At 50.3% G+C, this 18,124-nt stretch overlaps 1 protein-coding gene across 1 annotated transcript in view; it reads right to left on the bottom strand.

Moving 5' to 3' along the window:
* Positions 1-18,124, bottom strand: part of plekhg2 (pleckstrin homology domain containing, family G (with RhoGef domain) member 2) — a 230,010-nt gene that overhangs the window by 21,794 nt on the left and 190,092 nt on the right. Inside the window, exons 9-15 of the mRNA XM_073063781.1 lie at positions 15,571-15,753; positions 13,840-13,932; positions 12,321-12,407; positions 8,212-8,245; positions 7,873-7,974; positions 5,614-5,715; positions 4,363-4,401 (exon numbers count right to left, since the gene is read on the bottom strand). Coding sequence (XP_072919882.1) covers positions 4,363-4,401; positions 5,614-5,715; positions 7,873-7,974; positions 8,212-8,245; positions 12,321-12,407; positions 13,840-13,932; positions 15,571-15,753 — 640 coding nt within the window. The remainder of the gene's footprint in view (positions 1-4,362; positions 4,402-5,613; positions 5,716-7,872; positions 7,975-8,211; positions 8,246-12,320; positions 12,408-13,839; positions 13,933-15,570; positions 15,754-18,124) is intronic.

Genomic DNA, 18,124 nt, shown 5'->3' with positions numbered 1-18,124 from the left:
TCATAATCAACCCGATTCTGACATGTCCTTGTTCATGTAAAGTCCTTTGGCCAGTGCAGACAGGGTCCGATGGACAGTCAGTCCCCTGTGCCATTTCCACGGACCTCAGTGCGTGTCAGATCAGTGTTACCAATGTTAATTGATTCTGACGTACATTCACAATGGAATGGCTTTGAACACTTAACACCTCAAAAGCACATCTCCACTTCAACCCTCTCTCTGACAGCAGTGTCCCAGGATCAAAGCCCTTGCAAAACACAGGGATAAAATAAACAGCTCACAATTAAATTTCAATCTGCGCCCCCGGCCAGAGGAGGGGAAGAAAAAGATCCAAGCAGAGCTAGAAGCTTTTCATCTCCTGCCTCCATGTAATCTAAATGTTCCTGCAGCTTGCTTAGGGGAGGTGGTGGTGGGTGGGTGAGGTGGGGGGTGGGGGGGGGGTTGTCTCCAGAAACACAAAGGAGTGAATTATGCCTTCATCGGTCATCAAAGGACCTGTTAATCTCACCGACGAGCGACAGACTGACCATCAGACTGGATATTCAGCGGCATTTCCAACCATCAGCGTCCTGGGGGCCATCACTGATCAGGAGCTGGGTATCTGGCAGAGAGGGGGTCAGAACTGGAACCCCAAAATGCACACACCGATGTAATCACCAGCGGCTCTGCTTCATGAGGAGTTTGAGGAGATCTGGTATGTCGCGCAGATCACGAGCAGATTGATACAGAGGCTCTGACTGGTTGCATCACCGTCTGGTTTGGCGGCTCCGTTGCTGAGGAGTGGAGAAAGCTGCAGTGTGTTGCAGACCCAGCCAGCTCCATCACGGGCACCAGCCTCCCCACCATCCACGACATCTTCAACGGCGGCATCTATCGCAGAGGACCCCCATCACCCGGGACACGCCCTCTTCTCATCAGGGAGGAGGTACAGGAGCCTGAAGACACACACTCAGTGATTCAGGAACAGCTTCTCCCCCTCTGCCATCAGGGAGGAGGTACAGGAGCCTGAAGACACACACTCAGTGATTCAGGAACAGCTTCTTCCCCTCTGCCATCAGGGAGGAGGTACAAGAGCCTGAAGACACACACTCAGTGATTCAGGAACAGCTTCTTCCCCTCTGCCATCAGGGAGGAGGTACAGGAGCCTGAAGACACACACTCAGTGATTCAGGAACAGCTTCTTCCCCTCTGCCATCAGGGAGGAGGTACAGGAGCCTGAAGACACACACTCAGTGATTCAGGAACAGCTTCTTCCCCTCTGCCATCAGGGAGGAGGTACAGGAGCCTGAAGACACACACTCAGTGATTCAGGAACAGCTTCTTCCCCTCTGCCATCAGGGAGGAGGTACAGAAGCCTGAAGACACACACTCAGTGATTCAGGAACAGCTTCTTCCCCTCTGCCATCAGGGAGGAGGTACAGGAGCCTGAAGGCACACACACAGTGATTCAGGAACAGCTTCTTCCCCTCTGCCATCAGGGAGGAGGTACAGGAGCCTGAAGACACACACTCAATGATTCAGGAGCAGCTTCTTCCCCTCTGCCATCTGATTCCTGAATGGACATTGAACCCGTGAACACTGCCTCACTGTTTCTCTCTACTTTTTGCACTTCGTCTCTACCAAAGGGGTGGAAGGCACTCTGCTGGCCTGCAAGTCATCCCTGGGCAAGGTGTATCATCTGCTTAGCCCAACCCCCATGATCAGGGTCACGTGAAGCCATGACAGCAGGAGGTGGACGGTTGTACGAGCAGCCGGTGCGTATCACACTTCTGGGTTACGTGACCACTGACGCCAGGCAGACAATCTCTGAACAGTATTGATAATGGCTGGTGTCACCCGTCTTGTAAAGACACTGCCCAGAAGAAGGTCTACTTCTGTAGGAAAATTTTCCATGACCATGATTGTTCTTGGCAAGACCATCACAAACAAGAGAAAATCTGCAGATGTTGGGAAACCTCTGACAGCCCAGGTCATGTAATGATAATGGCACACAGTGCCTATAAAAATACTCACCCCACCCCTGAAGTCTTCATGTTTTATTGTTTTACAACATTGTGGATTTAATTTAGCTCTTTTGACTCTGAACAACAGAAAAAGACTCATGTCAAATTGAAAAAAAGAACTCTACAAAATAATCTAATACAAATATAAAACACAAAATAATTGATTGCATAAGTACTCACCCCCTTCAAGTCAGTATTTAGCACCTTTGGCAGCAGTTACAGCCTCGAGTCTGTGTGGATCGGTCCCTATCAGCTTTGCACATCTGGACACTCCAATTTTTTCACCATTTTTTTACAAAACTGCTCAAGCTTTCTGGCAAATTGCATGAGGTTTGCGAAAGATCAGCCCTTTTCAAGTCAAGCCACAAGTTCTCAATCGGATTGAGGTCTGGACCCTGACTTGGCCACTCCAGGTTATTAACATTGGTGTTTTTAAGCCTTTCCTGTGTAGCTTTGACTTTATGCTTAGGGTCATTGTCTTGCTGGAAAACAAATCTTCTCCCACATCACAGTTCTCTTGCAGATTGAGTCAGGTTTTCCTCAAGCATCTCCCTGCATCTTGCTGTATTCATTTTACCCTCTACCTTCACAAGCCTTCCAGGGCCTGCTGCAGTGAAGCCTCCCCACAGCATGATGCAGCCACCATCATGCTTCAGGGCAGGGATGGTGTGTTTTTGATGATGTGCGGTGTTTGAATCACACCAAACATAGTGTTTAGTCTGATGGCCAAAAAGCTCAATTTTGGTTTCATCAGACCATAGAACCTTCTTCTGGCTGACTTCAGAGTCTCCCACATGTCTGCTGGCAAACTCTAGCTGAGATTTCATGTGAGTTTTTTTCAACAGTGGCTTTCTCTTTGACACTCTCCCATGAAGCCGTGACTGGTGAAGCACCCGGGCAACAGTTGTTGTATGCGCAGTCTCTCCCATCTCAGCCTCTGAAGCTTGTAACTCCTCCGGAGTTGTCATAAGTCTCTTGGTGGCCTCCCTCACTAGTCCCCCTCTTGCACAGTCACTCAGTTTGTGAGGGCAGCCTGCTCTAGGCAGATTTACAGCTGTGCCATATTCTTTCCATTCCTTGATGATTGACTTAACTGTAGTCCAAGGGATATTCAGTGACTTGGAAATTTTCCTGTATCCATCTCCTGACTTGTGCTTTTCAATAACCTTTTTCACAGAGTTGCTTGGAGTGTTCTTTTGTCTTTATGGGGCAGTTTTTGCCAGGATACTGACACACCAACTGTTGGACCTTCCAGATACAGGTGTATTTTTACTACAGTCAATTGAAACACCTTGACTGCACACGGGTGATCCCCATTTAACTAATTACGTGACTTCTGAAACCTATTGGCTGCACCAGTGATGAATTGGTTGTCATGTTAAAGAGGGTGAATACTCACGCAATCAATTATATTGTGTTTTATATCTGTAATTAATTTAGATCACTTTGTAGAGAACTATTTTCAATTTGACATAAAAGAGTCTTTTTTTTCTGTTCATCAGTGTCAAAACAAAAGCCAAATTAAATCCACTGTGATTCAATGTTGTAAAACAATAAAACATGAAAACTTCCGGGGGCGGGGGGGGCGAGGGTGACTTTTTATAGCCATTGTATATCCTGCCACATAACAGCAAATTTCACAATATATGCCAGTGATATTAAACCTCATTTGGATTCTGAAGAGCAACAACTTACTGTCTCATGGACAGGGTGTGAGTGGGCACAGGCCACTGGAGGTGGTTAAACCCTCGACTAGATAGAGCCACTGGTGGGCAGGAAGGGGAGGCAAAAACGTGATTGCCACCACGCCAGTGATCAGTCTTGTCAGATCTTTCTGACGGGGAAAGTTAGCCCACTTCGGGGTGGGGGGGGGGGGCGGTGGTGTGTGTGTGTGTGTGTGTGTGTGTGTGTGTGTGTGTGTGTGTGTGTGTGTGTGTGTGTGTGTGTGTGTGTGTGTGTGTGTGTGTGTGTGTGTGTGTGTGTGTGTGTGTGTGTGTGCGTGTGCACGCACACATCAATTCATCAAGTTAGTTATAAACCTGACATGATGTTACAATGCAGTGTCTGTGTGCACATTACGTGCAAGTAAGTGTGCATGTGGGGGTGTGTGGGTATGTGACAGTGTGTGCATGTGCATCTGGCTGTCTGTGCGTGTGGGCGTGTGGGTGTGTGAGTGTGCGCGGGTACGCGAGTATGTGTTTCTGCGTGTGAACGTGTGTGGGTGTTGCTGCATGGACACACAGACCCAAGATACAGTCAGTGCGCGTTTGCGCAGAAAATCGTCATTATGACAGACGGATTCCCCTGAACAAAGATCACCAGTTTTGAGGAGACGTGGATGAAAGAGAGGATCACCTACCGGTCTGTTCGATCACTGCCTGAATCTGTTTGCTCGGCTCTGGAACGAGAAAGAGACTTTAATTCAGTTGTTACTGGGTTATAAAGTCAGACAACACCCTCCTCCAAACAGGCCCTTTGGCCCTACTCATCCATGCTATCCATCAAACCAGTCCCATTGCCTGCATTTGGTCTAAGCACCTCCAGAGCTCTCCTATCTGTCCAAATGTACCTAAATATTATTTACCACTTCCTCGGGCAGCTTGCTCTGCCCCCTCACCAACCTCTATGTGAGGAAGGTTGTCCCGCTGGTTTCTTTAAAATCTTTCCCCTTGAACACCTGACTAGTTCTAGATTTTAGACTGGCTCCGCTGGGATCAAATATTGTGTGTGTTCACCCTGTCTATGCAGTTATGACTTTATACAACCTCTGCAAGGTCATTCCTCACACAGTGATCCCAGCAGAAAGCGGAGAGTGGGGCGGGGTGGGGGAGAGGTAAAGTTGTGTTTGGTGGTAGGATTCCCTCGGAGATGGCGCAAGTTGCCGAGAATGATGTGTGGGATGCGGGGACTCCCCGGGGGGGGGGGGGGGGGGGGGGAGGTTGGGACAAGAGAAACTCTATCCCTGTTAAGGCAGTGGGAAGATGGGGTGAGTTCGGCTCTCCAGGAAATGGACGCGATGCGGGTGAGGGCAGCATCAATGGCGGAGGGAGAGAAACCGTGTTCTTTGAAGGAGGAGGACATCTCTGATTGTCCTGGGAAGGAAAGCCTCATCCTGGAATCAGATGTGGTGGAAGTGATGGAACTGTGAAAAGGGATTAGGATTTTTACAGGAGACAAGGTGGGAAGAGGCCTGGCCAAGGTGGCCATGGGAATCGGTGGGTTTATAAAAGATATCGGTAGGCAGCCTGTCGCCAGGGATGGAGACGGAGAGATCGAGACAGGGGAGGGAGGCGTCAGAGTTGGACAAAGGGTAGGGTGGAAGTTGGAGGCAAAGTCAGAGAAACCGATGAGTTCAGCGCGAGTGTATGGAGTTGCACCCAGAGGAAACACTCCTGTTCACGGGAGAATGTACAGACTCCTTCCAGCCAATGCTGGAATTGACCTCTGAGCTCCGACAGGCCGAGCTGTAACAGCATCGCGCTAACCGCTACGCCACCCAGGTGCTACCGTCGGGATGATATCTGACATCGATGGGAATGATGAAGACTTTCAAACCAACTCCAAGCAGACCCCAACTGAGTTAGAAACAGCTTATGAGACTCGGACTCACCAGACTGTCTTCTTCCCCGCCAGAACGGCAGTGAATTCTCTGCATTTAACAAGGGAAATATCTTCTTCGATCTTTCTGGGGTGTAGCTGAACACTGGAGGTTCTGCAATAAAGGACAGTGGAATTGGAATAATCCTTTGCCTTTCCAGGCGCTTCCATTTCTGGTTTGGATTATTGCTGGAATGTTCTTCGCAATGACAACCTGACCACATCACTCTACAGGCCATTCTTACTGGTTGCATCATTTGGGGGGCCACTGCACGGGAGCGGAAACGACGCAAAAGGTTGTAAACTCAACCAGCTCCATCATGGGCACCGACCTCCCCGGTACTGAGGTCGTGGTGAAATGGCAATGGTTCAGAACAGGCAGCCCCCCCTCTTTAATAACCCCCATCACCCAGCACGTGCCCTCTTCTCAATGCCACCATCGGGGAGGAGGTACAGGAGCCTGAAGACATCTTCTTTACCCCGACTCTCAACGTCCAACCCTATGTCCCCGTCATTGAGAGGTGGAAACAGGCAAGGCCGGCCAATAGGACTCTGGTGAAGCTATACTGGCAAATCCCCTGTACAGTGGAAACAATAGACGGCAGAAGTGTTGATGAAGAACCATGATCTTCATCAACATACCGTCGACCTGAGCATGATGGAGACAGGAGGCCATCGATGGTCTGTGGTCCACTGGGAGATAAGGGCCCAACTAGGCAAGTCCTTCCCCTCCACCTTCCAATTTCTGAATGGACAATGAACCCATGAAATGTGGAATGCTCTGCCTCAGAAGGCAGTGGAGGCCAGTTCTCTGCATGCTTTCAAGAAAGAGTTAGATAGGGCTCTTAAAGATAGCGGAATCAAGGGATATGGGGAGAAGGCAGGAACGGGGTACTGATTGTGGATGATCAGCCACTATCACATTGAATGGCGGTGTTGGCTAGAAGGGCCGAATGGCCTACTCCTGCACCTACTGTCTATTGTCTATAACACTAGCTCGCTAATTTTTGCTCTCTTTTTGTACTAATGATTTAATTATACCTAATTAAATTATATACATTTCTTATTGTAATTTATAGTTTATTTTACAATGTATTGCAATGTACTGCTGTCACAAAACAACACATTTCTTGGCTTTTTCCTTGAACTTTATTCCTTGGAACGTACAAGGTTGAGGGGAGATTTGAGAGAGGTGTATCATTATGAGGTGTATCGATAGGGTAAATGCAAGCAGGCTTTTCTCACTGAGTTCGGGTGGGACTACAACCAGAGGTCAAGGGTTAGGGGTGAAAGGTGAAAAGTTTACAGGGATCATGAGGGGAAACTTCTTCACTCAGAGGGCCACGAGAGTGTGGAATGAGCTGCCAGCGCAAGCTGTGAATGTAAGCTTGATCTCAACGTTTAAGAGAAGTTTGGATCGGTACACGGATGTGGTCGGTACAGGGCTATGGTCCCCATGCAGGTCGATGGGGCTAGGTAGATTAAATAGTTTGGCATGGATTAGATGGGCTGAAGGGCCTGTTCCTGTGCTGTACTTTTCTACGACTCTGTGTGCCAGTGATATTAAACCTGATTCTGTTCCTACATATCGAGAGGCATCTCACTCAGTTGGATAGCGTTAATCGCTCAGTTCCGCTATAAACAGAGGGTGCACGATGAGAGTTACCTGTGGTTTCCTTTCCCTGTAAAACAATTCCCAGAGTGATGGCACGCAAAAACAGGGCCTTCAGCCTACTTGGTCTGATCGTAGGGATGAAAGGGTTAACATTCAGTATGAGGAGTGTTTGGGTTTGGGACTGCACTTGCTGCATTGTAAAAGACTCAGGGCAACATTCTCAATGAAACCTTCCGAATACTGGAAAGCCCAGACACAGTGGGTGTAGACAGGATGTCTCCTAAATTGGGAGAGTTCAAGAACAAAGGGCACATTCTCAGAACAGAGGGAAATCCTTTTACAATGGATATTAGGAGAAATTTCTTTATCCGGAGGATGGTGAATTTGTGGAATTCATTGCCACAGGCAGCTGAGGAGGCCGAGTCATAGGACTTTTATTAGATCCTCACACACTCAGTGTGTTAATGAGACCCTCACCGGACAGTCTAAAATCTTACTCAACTGTCCAGACCCTCGCCAGACAGTCTGGAATTTCATTTGACTGTCTGGACTCACACCAAACAGTATGGACGCTCACAAGACTGTCTGAAATCTCACCGGTCTGTCTAGGGTCTCACTAGACTGTCTAGAGTCTTACCAGACTGTCTGGACACTCACCCGACTGTCTTCGCCCTCGTGAACATCCTCGGGAATCATCTAGGTGGGGTGAGGAGGAGACTTTCTTCAAGGGCTCTGGGCTGTAACAATTCACTGGCGAGTCTGGAAGGGAACGGGCAAGTGCTTGTGAAAACTCACGGAGGTTGTGAGGGAGCATCTGTGCGAACGGCAGGCGACTCAATACCACGGCGAGAAGGACAAACGTCTTGGTCAAGTGCGGTGACAGTAACGACGGGAGTTACTTCACGGAGTCGCGGGGGCGGGCAACAAGATCCAGCGGTCAGGAAGGAAGGGTTTAGACCATAAGCCGTAAGAACAGAACCTGCTGTGTTTACTTACAATGAGAGTGGTTTTCCAGCAACACCTGCTTCGCCTGCAAGTACAAAAACACAATCAGTCAACTCCAGACCGAGGTACCCATAAGACATACACTCAGTGGCCACTTTATTAGGTACCCAAGTCAAACCTGGTGTTACCCATCTACTTCAATGTTCGACATGTTGTGCGTTCAGAGACGCTCTCCTGCACACCACTGTTGTAACGTGTGGTTATTTGAGTTACTGTCACCTTCCTGTCAGTTTGAAACAGTCTGGCCGTTCTCCTCTGTTCTCTCTCATTAACAAGGCATTTTCACCCACAGAACTGCTGATTACTAGATTTTGTTTTGTTTTTCGCACCATTCTCTGTAAACTCTAGAGACTGTTGCGCATGAAAATCCCAGGAGATCAGCAGTTTCTGAGATACTCAAACCACCCCATCTGGCACCAACAATCATTCCACGGTCAAAGTCACTTAATTCACATTTCTTCCCCATTCTGATGTTTGGTCTGAACAACAACTGAACCTCTTGACCATGTCCGCATGCTTTTATGCACTGATTGCTGTCACATGATTGGCAGATTAAATATTTACATTGAGGTGTACCTAATAAAGTGGCCATTGAACACAAGACTTTAAGACATAGGAGTAGAGTTAGGCATTTCGGCCCATAGAGCCTGCTCTGACAGCAGGCAGGAGAACTCTCCGTTGACTCGCCTTCTCTGGTGAGGCAGTCCTGTAGGAATGAGGCTGATCACCCCTACTGGGCTCGGAGGCATCTGATGAGGTGGATGTGACAAGCGAGGTCTCTGCCACAGATGGGGAAGGAGGTGGAGGGAGGGGAGGAGGTAGGAGTTCACGAGGGACTGTGTTTTCTTAGCTGCTTCTCACTTCTCCCTTCACCCCACCTCCCGTTGGGCAGAAGATACAAAAGCCTGGCTCAAGGACATCTTCTACCCCACTGAAATCAGATTCTTGAACAAACATCTTGTACTCTTAACCTCACAACATACCTCATTGAGGCCTCTGTCTCATCCTCCTTCACTCCAAAGAGAAAGATCCCAGTTTCCTCAACCTCCCCTCATAAGTCACCCTCTCTAATCCAGACAGCATCCTGGTGAATCTCCTCTGCACCCTCTCTTATCCAGGCAGCGTCCTGGTGAATCTCCTCTGCACCCTCTCTAATCCAGGCAGTGTCCTGGTGAATCTCCTCTGCACCCTCTCTAATCCAGGCAGCGTCCTGGTGAATCTCTGCACCCTCTCTAATCCAGGCAGCGTCCTGGTGAATCTCTGCACCCTCTCTAATCCAGGCAGCGTCCTGGTGAATCTCTGCACCCTCTCTAAACCAGGCAGCGTCCTGGTCAATCTCCTCTGCACCCTCTCTAATCCAGGCAGCATCCTGGTGAATCTCCTCTGCACCCTCTCTAATCCAGGCAGCATCCTGGTAAATCTCCTCTGCACCCTCTCTAATCCAGGCAGCATCCTGGTGAATCTCCTCTGCACCCTCTCTAATCCGGACAGCATCCTGGTAAATCTCCTCTGCACCCTCTCTAGTCCAGGCAGCATCCTGGTAAATCTCCTCTGCACCCTCTCTAATCCAGGCAGCATCCTGGTCAATCTCCTCTGCACCCTCTCTAATCCAGGCAGCATCCTGGTGAATCTCCTCTGCACCCTCTCTAATCCAGACAGCATCCTGGTAAATCTCCTCTGCACCCTCTCTAGTCCAGGCAGCATCCTGGTAAATCTCCTCTGCACCCTCTCTAATCCAGGCAGCATCCTGGTGAATCTCCTCTGCACCCTCTCTAATCCAGGCAGCATCCTGGTAAATCTCCTCTGCACCCTCTCTAATCCAGGCAGCATCCTGGTGAATCTCCTCTGCACCCTCTCTAATCCAGGCAGCACCCTGGTGAATCTCCTCTGCACCCTCTCTAATCCAGGCAGCATCCTGGTGAATCTCCTCTGCACCCTCTCTAGTCCAGGCAGCATCCTGGTAAATCTCCTCTGCACCCTCTCTAATCCAGGCAGCATCCTGGTGAATCTCCTCTGCACCCTCTCTAATCCAGGCAGCGTCTTGGTGAATCTCCTCTGCACCCTCTCTAGTCCAGGCAGCATCCTGGTAAATCTCCTCTGCACCCTCTCTAATCCAGGCAGCACCCTGGTGAATCTCCTCTGCACCCTCTCTAATCCAGGCAGCATCCTGGTGAATCTCCTCTGCACTCTCTCTAATCCTGGCAGCACCCTGGTGAATCTCCTCTGCACCCTCTCTAAAGCTTCCACATCCTTCCTATAGGGAGATGACCAGAACCGAGCACAATACTCCAAGTGTTCCAATTGTAACGTAAGGTAGTTTTTACATATTGCACTGTCTCGCTGAACTCTGGCATGCGTCCCAAGCCTGGCTGTGAAAGTAGGGGGGATTGGACATGGTGCTAGCAACGCCATCCTATAAAAACCCAGAACTGCAGAAACGCCAAAAGAAACTCCAAAGATCTCATTACTGGGAGAGGAATGATCTTTGCCTGGAAGACCATAAGACATGGGAACAGAATTAGGCCATTTGGCCCATCAAGTCAGCTCTGCCATTCAATCATGGCAGATCCTCTCTCCCACTCCTCAGCCCCACTCCCCGGCCTTCTCCCTGTAACCTTTGATGCCGTGTCCGATCAAGAACCCATCAATCTCTGCCTTTAATACACCCAACGACCTGACCTCCACAGCTGCCTGTGGTAATAAATTCCACAAATTCACCACCCTCTGGTTAAAGAAATTTCACCACATCTCTGTTTTAATTGGATGCCCCTCTATCCTGAGGCTGTGCCCTCTTGTCCTAGACTCCCCCACCATGGGAAACATCCTTTCCACATCCACTCTGTCTAGGCCTTTCAACGTTTGAAAGGTTTCAATGAGATCTCCCCTCATCCTTCTAAATTCCAGTGAGTACAGACCCAGAGCCATCAAACGTTCCTCGTACAATAATCCTTTCATTCCTGGAATCATCCTTGTGAACCTCCTCTGAACTCTCTCCAATGTCAGCACATCATTTCTAAGATGAGAGGCCCAAAACTGTTCACAATACTCAAGGTGAGGCCTCACCAGTGCCTTATAAAGCCTCAACCTCATATCCCTGCTCTTGATTTCAAGACCCCTTGAAATGAATGCTAACATGGCATTTGCCTTCGTCACCACCAACTCAACCTGCAAGTTAACCTTTAGACGTATGAAGTCGTGTGATGAACGTGGAAGCCACAGGGCCAGTCAACCTTCCATTGGCCCAGGACGGAGGACTCTGGTGGCCTCTGCCCCGCTCGGGCCGAGGGGCTTAAAAAAAGAAGAGTGCCTGCTACCACAAGGGAACAACTTCACAACCTATGTCAGTGACAATGAACCTGACTCTGATCCAGTTATGTAAGGTGTTGGAGAGGGCACTGTGTGCACGTCCGGTCTCTCTAACCAAGGACAGAGGCAAAGCATTCCCGACTGGCTGAGCTTGTCCCGTCGGATCTGAGAATAAACAAATTGGGCCGATACTCAGTAAAGTGTAAAATAATGGTGTTGGAATTGCTACTGGCGATAAATGGCTGAAATGCTTGGAATTAAGGGTCACGCTTCCCAGAGTAGGGGCCTGTCATTCAGGAAGTTCTCAGCTGGAGCTGGTGGGGGGTGGAGGTGGCCTTGGAGCTCTCTACCCCTCGGCCGTGGAGGCTGTGCAATTATGCATGTACATAACAAAGAACTTCAGATCCCAGTGGGCAATGCAGGCGAGTAGCCCGGAACAGGAAGTTTCAATAGCGAGCTGGTCGCAAACGCTCAGTGTTGTACAGTAACTTAATCATAAAAATGTTCTGGCATTTACCCACACCACTTTATTAAGAACAAACATGAGAGGCACTTGGTCTGAAGAGGAATGGATAGGCATTTGAATATTCAAGAAGTGAAAGGATTCTGGAGATAGTGTAGGAAACTGGCGCTGAGCTCAAAGATCAGCCGTGACCTGTTAACCCTGATGTTCGTAACCAAGGGGTGTACATATGCACACAGCACAAAAGCATGCGTGTACATGAACGCATGCACGTGCTGCACACACGCACGCACACATACATACACACACACACGACAGCTGAGGTGAGAACCTTCTGTGGGATGGAGGCCGGGTGATTCTCTACGATTAACCGCTTGAGGTAATGTATCCATAGCCTCTTCTCTTCTTGGTTCTTGGCCTGAAAAAAACAAGGAATAGATCAGCTACACCTTGGGAAGTGGCCTGTAGTTGACCCCAGAAATGTCGTGCGTGGATGAGAGCCACTGAGACTCGCTCATTGCCTGACGCAGCCCTGAGCCTTGGAGACTGATCTTAAGTCCCAACTGAGCACATAACAATGAAAGCCCCACCTCGCCAACCACTGACCCTGACTAGGTTACCAAAGGCTCCATCTAGGCAACCACAGTTTTGTCTCAGCGACCACAGGCTTGTCTCAGCAATCACAGGACCAGTGTCAGTGACAACAGGCCTGCCTTGGCAACCACCGGACCAGCCTTGGTGACAACAGGCCTGCCTTGGAGATAACAGTCCTGTTTGGAGATAACAGGCCTGATTTGTTGACCACAGGCATGCCTTGGCAATAACAGGCCTGCCTTGGAGACAACAGGCCTGCCTTGGTGACAACAGGCCTGCCTTGGAGACAACAGGCCTGCCTTGGTGACAACAGGCCTGCCTTGGTGACAACAGGCCTGCCTTGGAGCCAACAGGCCTGCCTTGGTGACAACAGGCCTGCCTTGGAGACATCTGGCCTGCCTTGGAGACATCTGGCCTGCCTTGGAGACAACAGGCCTGCCTTGGTGACAACAGGCCTGCCTTAGAGACATCTGGCCTGCCTTGGAGACATCTGGCCTGCCTTGGAGACAACAGGCCTGCCTTGGTGACAACAGGCCTGCCTTGGTGACAACAGGCCTGCCTTGGAGACATCTGGCCTGCCTTGGAGACATCTCGCCTGCCTTGGTGACAACAGGCCTGCCTTGGAGACAACAGGCCTGCCTTGGAGACAACAGGCCTGCCTTGGTGACAACAGGCCTGCCTTGGAGACAACAGGCCTGCCTTGGAGCCAACAGGCCTGCCTTGGTGACAACAGGCCTGCCTTGGAGACATCTGGCCTGCCTTGGAGACATCTGACCTGCCTTGGAGACAACAGGCCTGCCTTGGTGACAACAGGCCTGCCTTGGAGACATCTGGCCTGCCTTGGAGACATCTGGCCTGCCTTGGTGACAACAGGCCTGCCTTGGTGACATCTGGCCTGCCTTGGTGACAACAGGCCTGCCTTGGAGCCAACAGGCCTGCCTTGGTGACAACAGGCCTGCCTTGGTGACAACAGGCCTGCCTTGGAGACATCTGGCCTGCCTTGGAGACATCTGGCCTACCTTGGAGACAACTGGCCTGCCTTGGTGACAACAGGCCTGCCTTAGTGACAACTGGCCTGCCCTGGCGACAACAGGACCGGTCTTGGTAACAACAGGCTGGCCTTAGAAGCCACATTTTTGCCCAACCACAGATGAAACCGGAGGAACCACTGACAGGCAGCCGACCTGCCATAGATCCCCTCCTGCAGCATGGAGTGGGGTGGCTGGGGGCCCGAGGCAGCGGCGAGGATGACTGACCTGGAGTGTGTGCTGCTGCCGCGGAACCGTCAGGTCAGTCACTCGGAAGCTGAGGGAATCCTTCACGTTCTCCGACAACGTCAGGTTGCAGCACTGTAGGGGGAGAGAGAATCCTTCAGGCTCAGCTTGTTCAAGGCTCCCCACAGACCACACACCCCATGCGAAGGTCAGACACTATTCTCCCCACAGTCTCATCAACTCCCTCTGACCCTTCGCCCACACACCAGGGGAGTTTACGGTGAAAACCTGCGCCTCTTTGGGATGTGGGCGGAAACTGCAGGACCCAGAGGAAACCCATGTGGTCACAGGCAGAAAGTGCAACTCCTTAAAGAGACCGTGCCGGAGGCCACGATCAAACCTGGGATCCCTGGAATTGTGAGACAGCGGCTCTACCGATCATAAGACTATAAGGAATGGAGCAGAATTAGGCCAATCGGCCCGTCGAGTCTGCTCCACCATTTCATCATGGCTGATCATTTCCCTCTCAGCCCCATTTCTCCTGCCTTCTCCCTGTAACCTTTCACGCTCTGACTAATCAAGAACCTATCAACCTCCGCTTTGAATATGCCCAATGACTTGGCCTCCACAGCTTCTTGTGGCAACAAATTCCACAGATTCACTACTCTCTGGCTAAAGAAATTCCTCCTCGTCTCCATTCTAAGAGGACATCCCTCTACTCTGAAGCAGGTCTCCTGGTCTTAGACTCCCCCACCATAGCAAACATCCTCTCCAATTCCACTCTATCAAAGTCTTTCAATATTCAACAAGTTTCAATGAGAGCCAGTCCCCACTCATTCTTCATACAATTCTAGTAGTTAAAGGCCCAGAGACATCAAATGCTGCTCATACAAGCCCTTTAATCCCAGGATCACTTTCGTGAGCCTCCTTTGAACCCTCTCCAGTGTCAGCACACCCTTTCTAAGATGAGGCCCAGAACTGCTCACGATACTCCAGGTGAGGCCTCACCGGTGCTTTGCAAAGCCTCAACGTTACATCCTCGCTTTTATACTCTAGTCCTTTGAAAATGAGTGCTAAAATTGTGTTTGCCCTCTTCACCACCGACTCAACCTGCAAGTTAACTCTTAGGGAATCCTGCACGAGGACTCCAGTCCCTTTGCACCTCTGATTTTTGAATTTTCTCTTCATTTAGAAAATAGTCATCCTTTTCATTCCTTCTACCAAAGTGCATGACCAGACACTTCCCGACACTGTATGGCATCCGCCACTTGTTTGCCCATTCTCCTAATCTGTCCAAGTCCTTCTGCAGACTCTCTGCTTCCTCAAGACTACTGCCCTTTCACCTATCTTCATATTGTCTGCAAATTGGCCACAAAGCTATCAATTTCATCATCCATATAATGCAAATTGATGCAGCCTCCCTTCCAGTCCCCGTAGCACATCTCTAGTCACTGGCAGCCAACTAGAAAAGGCTCCCTTTGTTCCCAGCCAATCAAGCTCTGCTTTATCCATGCTAGTACCTTTCTTGTAATACCTTGGGTTCTTAACTTAAGCAGCCTCATGTGTGGCACCTTGTCAAAGGCCTTCTGAAAATCCAAGTATACAACATCAACCAATTCTCCTTTGTCTGTCCTGCTTCTTATTTCTTCAAAGAATTGCAACAGATTTGTCAGGCAAAATTTTCCCTTGAGCAAACCGTACTGACTACAGCTGATTTTATCATGTGCTGTACTTTTCAATGACTGTGTCGGGCGATCGGACGACATCACTCACAAAGATGTGCAGACTGTAAGTGTACTGATCTGCTCTCTTCTTGGTAATGAGGAGCATCTTGTCAAAGAGAAACAGCGTCCGCTCCTTCTTGGCTCTCTGTACCCGGAACGTTCCTTCCAGCACCAGCTCTCCGAACGCAATCAGGTCGGGACCAGTCCAGTTCAGCAGCGAGTTCTGAATCTCCTGTGAAGGATGACAAAAGGTGTTTCAGTTCAGAGACAGATATCTTCACCCTCAGACACATTCGCAGAGTGCCATCAAAACCATCATTGCCCGGCTCCCTTGACTTGACAGGCCTCAGGCAGCCACAAGGGGGAGCACGAGACCAGGAGTTAGTCACGACCCCAGGACAGCAGAGAGAGGGAGGGAGCAGAGACAGAGGGAGAGAGGGGGAAGAGAGGGAAAAAGGGAGGGAGGGGGAGATGGGAGAGGGAGAGAGGGAGGGGGAGGGGAGCAGGAGCAGGGGAGAGAGGAGAGGGAGAGAGAGAAAGAGAGAGAGAGAGACGTGTTTCACTATGCTCTGGTACAGCAATTCAAACAAACAGGAATATCAGAGGCTGTAGAGAGGAGAGGACTTAGCCCGATACAACACGGACACATCCCTCCCCACCATCAGTCACACCTACAGGAGGCACCGCATCAAGCCAACAACATCTCCGCCATCTGGGCAACGTCATCTTCTCACGGCTACCATTGGGCAGGACGAACAGAAACCACAACACAGCAGGCCGGGCAGCATCTATAAGGAGAAGCACTGTCGACGTTTCGGGCCGAGACCCTTCGTCAGGACTTAGATGCTGCCTGGCCTGCTGTGTTCCAACAGCATTTTGTGTGTGTTGTTTGATTTTCCAGCATCTGCAGATTCCCTCGTGTTTGCTCTTAAGGTTCAGGAACAGTTACTTCCCATCAACCATGCGGTTCTTGAACCTACCCCAATCACTACTTCAGTACAGTAACACTAGGACCACTTTACACCAAACTGGACTGTTATTATATTATTTTTTGTAATCACTGTGTATGATCTTTGCTTTTTCTTGAGTTTGACCTTGTGTCTCTAACACCAAGGGCCTGTGATGCTGCTACAGTTCGTTTCTCTTTGTACCTGTGTACAGGTGTATTTGTGCAGGCAACAGAGAAATCCATTTTCATTTTGACTGTATCCCAGGCTCCGAGGAATGTGGACCCAAACTGTGCAGCCTCCTCAGCCTGGACAAGCTTCACACCCCCGGGATTAGTCTGGACAAGCATCACTACCCCGGGATGAGTCTGAACAAGCGTCACTACCCCGGGATGAGTCTGGACAAGCTTCACTCCCCTGGGATTAGTCTGGACAAGCTTCACTCCCCTGGGATTAGTCTGGACGAGCTTCACTCCCCTGGGATTAGTCTGGACGAGCTTCACTCCCCAGGGATTAGCCTGGACGAGCTTCACTCCCCAGGGATTAGTCTGGACGAGCATCACTACCCCGGGATGAGTCTGAACAAGCGTCACTCCCCTGGGATTAGTCTGGACAAGCTTCACACCCCCAGGATTAGTCTGGACAAGCATCACTACCCCGGGATGAGTCTGGACAAGCATCACTCCCCTGGGATTAGTCTGGACAAGCTTCACTCCCCTGGGATTAGTCTGGACAAGCTTCACTCCCCAGGGATTAGCCTGGACGAGCTTCACTCCCCAGGGATTAGCCTGGACGAGCTTCACTCCCCAGGGATTAGCCTGGACGAGCTTCACACCCCCAGGATTAGTCTGGATGAGCTTCACATCCCCGGTATTAGTCTGGATGAGCTTCACATCCCCGGGATTAGTCTGGACGAGCTTCACACCCCCGGTATTAGTCTGGATGAGCTTCACATCCCCGGGATTAGTCTGGACGAGCTTCACACCCCCGGTATAAGTCTGGATGAGCTTCACATCCCCGGTATTAGTCTGGATGAGCTTCACATCCCCGGGATTAGTCTGGACGAGCTTCACACCCCCGGGATTAGTCTGGATGAGATTCACATCCCCGGGATTAGTCTGGATGAGCTTCACATCCCCGGGATTAGTCTGGACCAGCGTCACACCCCAGGGATGAGTCTGGACGAGCTTCACACCCCTGGGATTAGCCTGGACGAGCTTCACACTCCAGGGATGAGTCTGTACGAGCTTCACACTCCAGGGATGAGTCTGGACGAGCTTCACACCCCAGGGATTAGTCTGGACGAGCTTCACACTCCAGGGATGAGTCTGTACGAGCTTCACACTCCAGGGATGAGTCTGTACGAGCTTCACACCCCCGGGATTAGTCTGTACGAGCTTCACACCCCCGGTATTAGTCTGGATGAGCTTCACATCCCCGGTATTAGTCTGGATGAGCTTCACATCCCCGGTATTAGTCTGGATGAGCTTCACATCCCCAGGTATTAGTCTGGACGAGCTTCACACCCCCGGGATGAGTCTGTACGAGCTTCACACCCCTGGGATTAGTCTGGACCAGCGTCACACCCCCGGGATTAGCCTGGACGAGCTTCACTCCCCAGGGATTAGTCTGGACGAGCTTCACACTCCAGGGATG

The sequence above is a fragment of the Hemitrygon akajei genome, chromosome 12, assembly GCF_048418815.1.
Source record: "Hemitrygon akajei chromosome 12, sHemAka1.3, whole genome shotgun sequence".
NCBI lineage: Eukaryota > Metazoa > Chordata > Chondrichthyes > Myliobatiformes > Dasyatidae > Hemitrygon > Hemitrygon akajei.
This window is presented reverse-complemented; position numbering and strand designations above follow the sequence as displayed.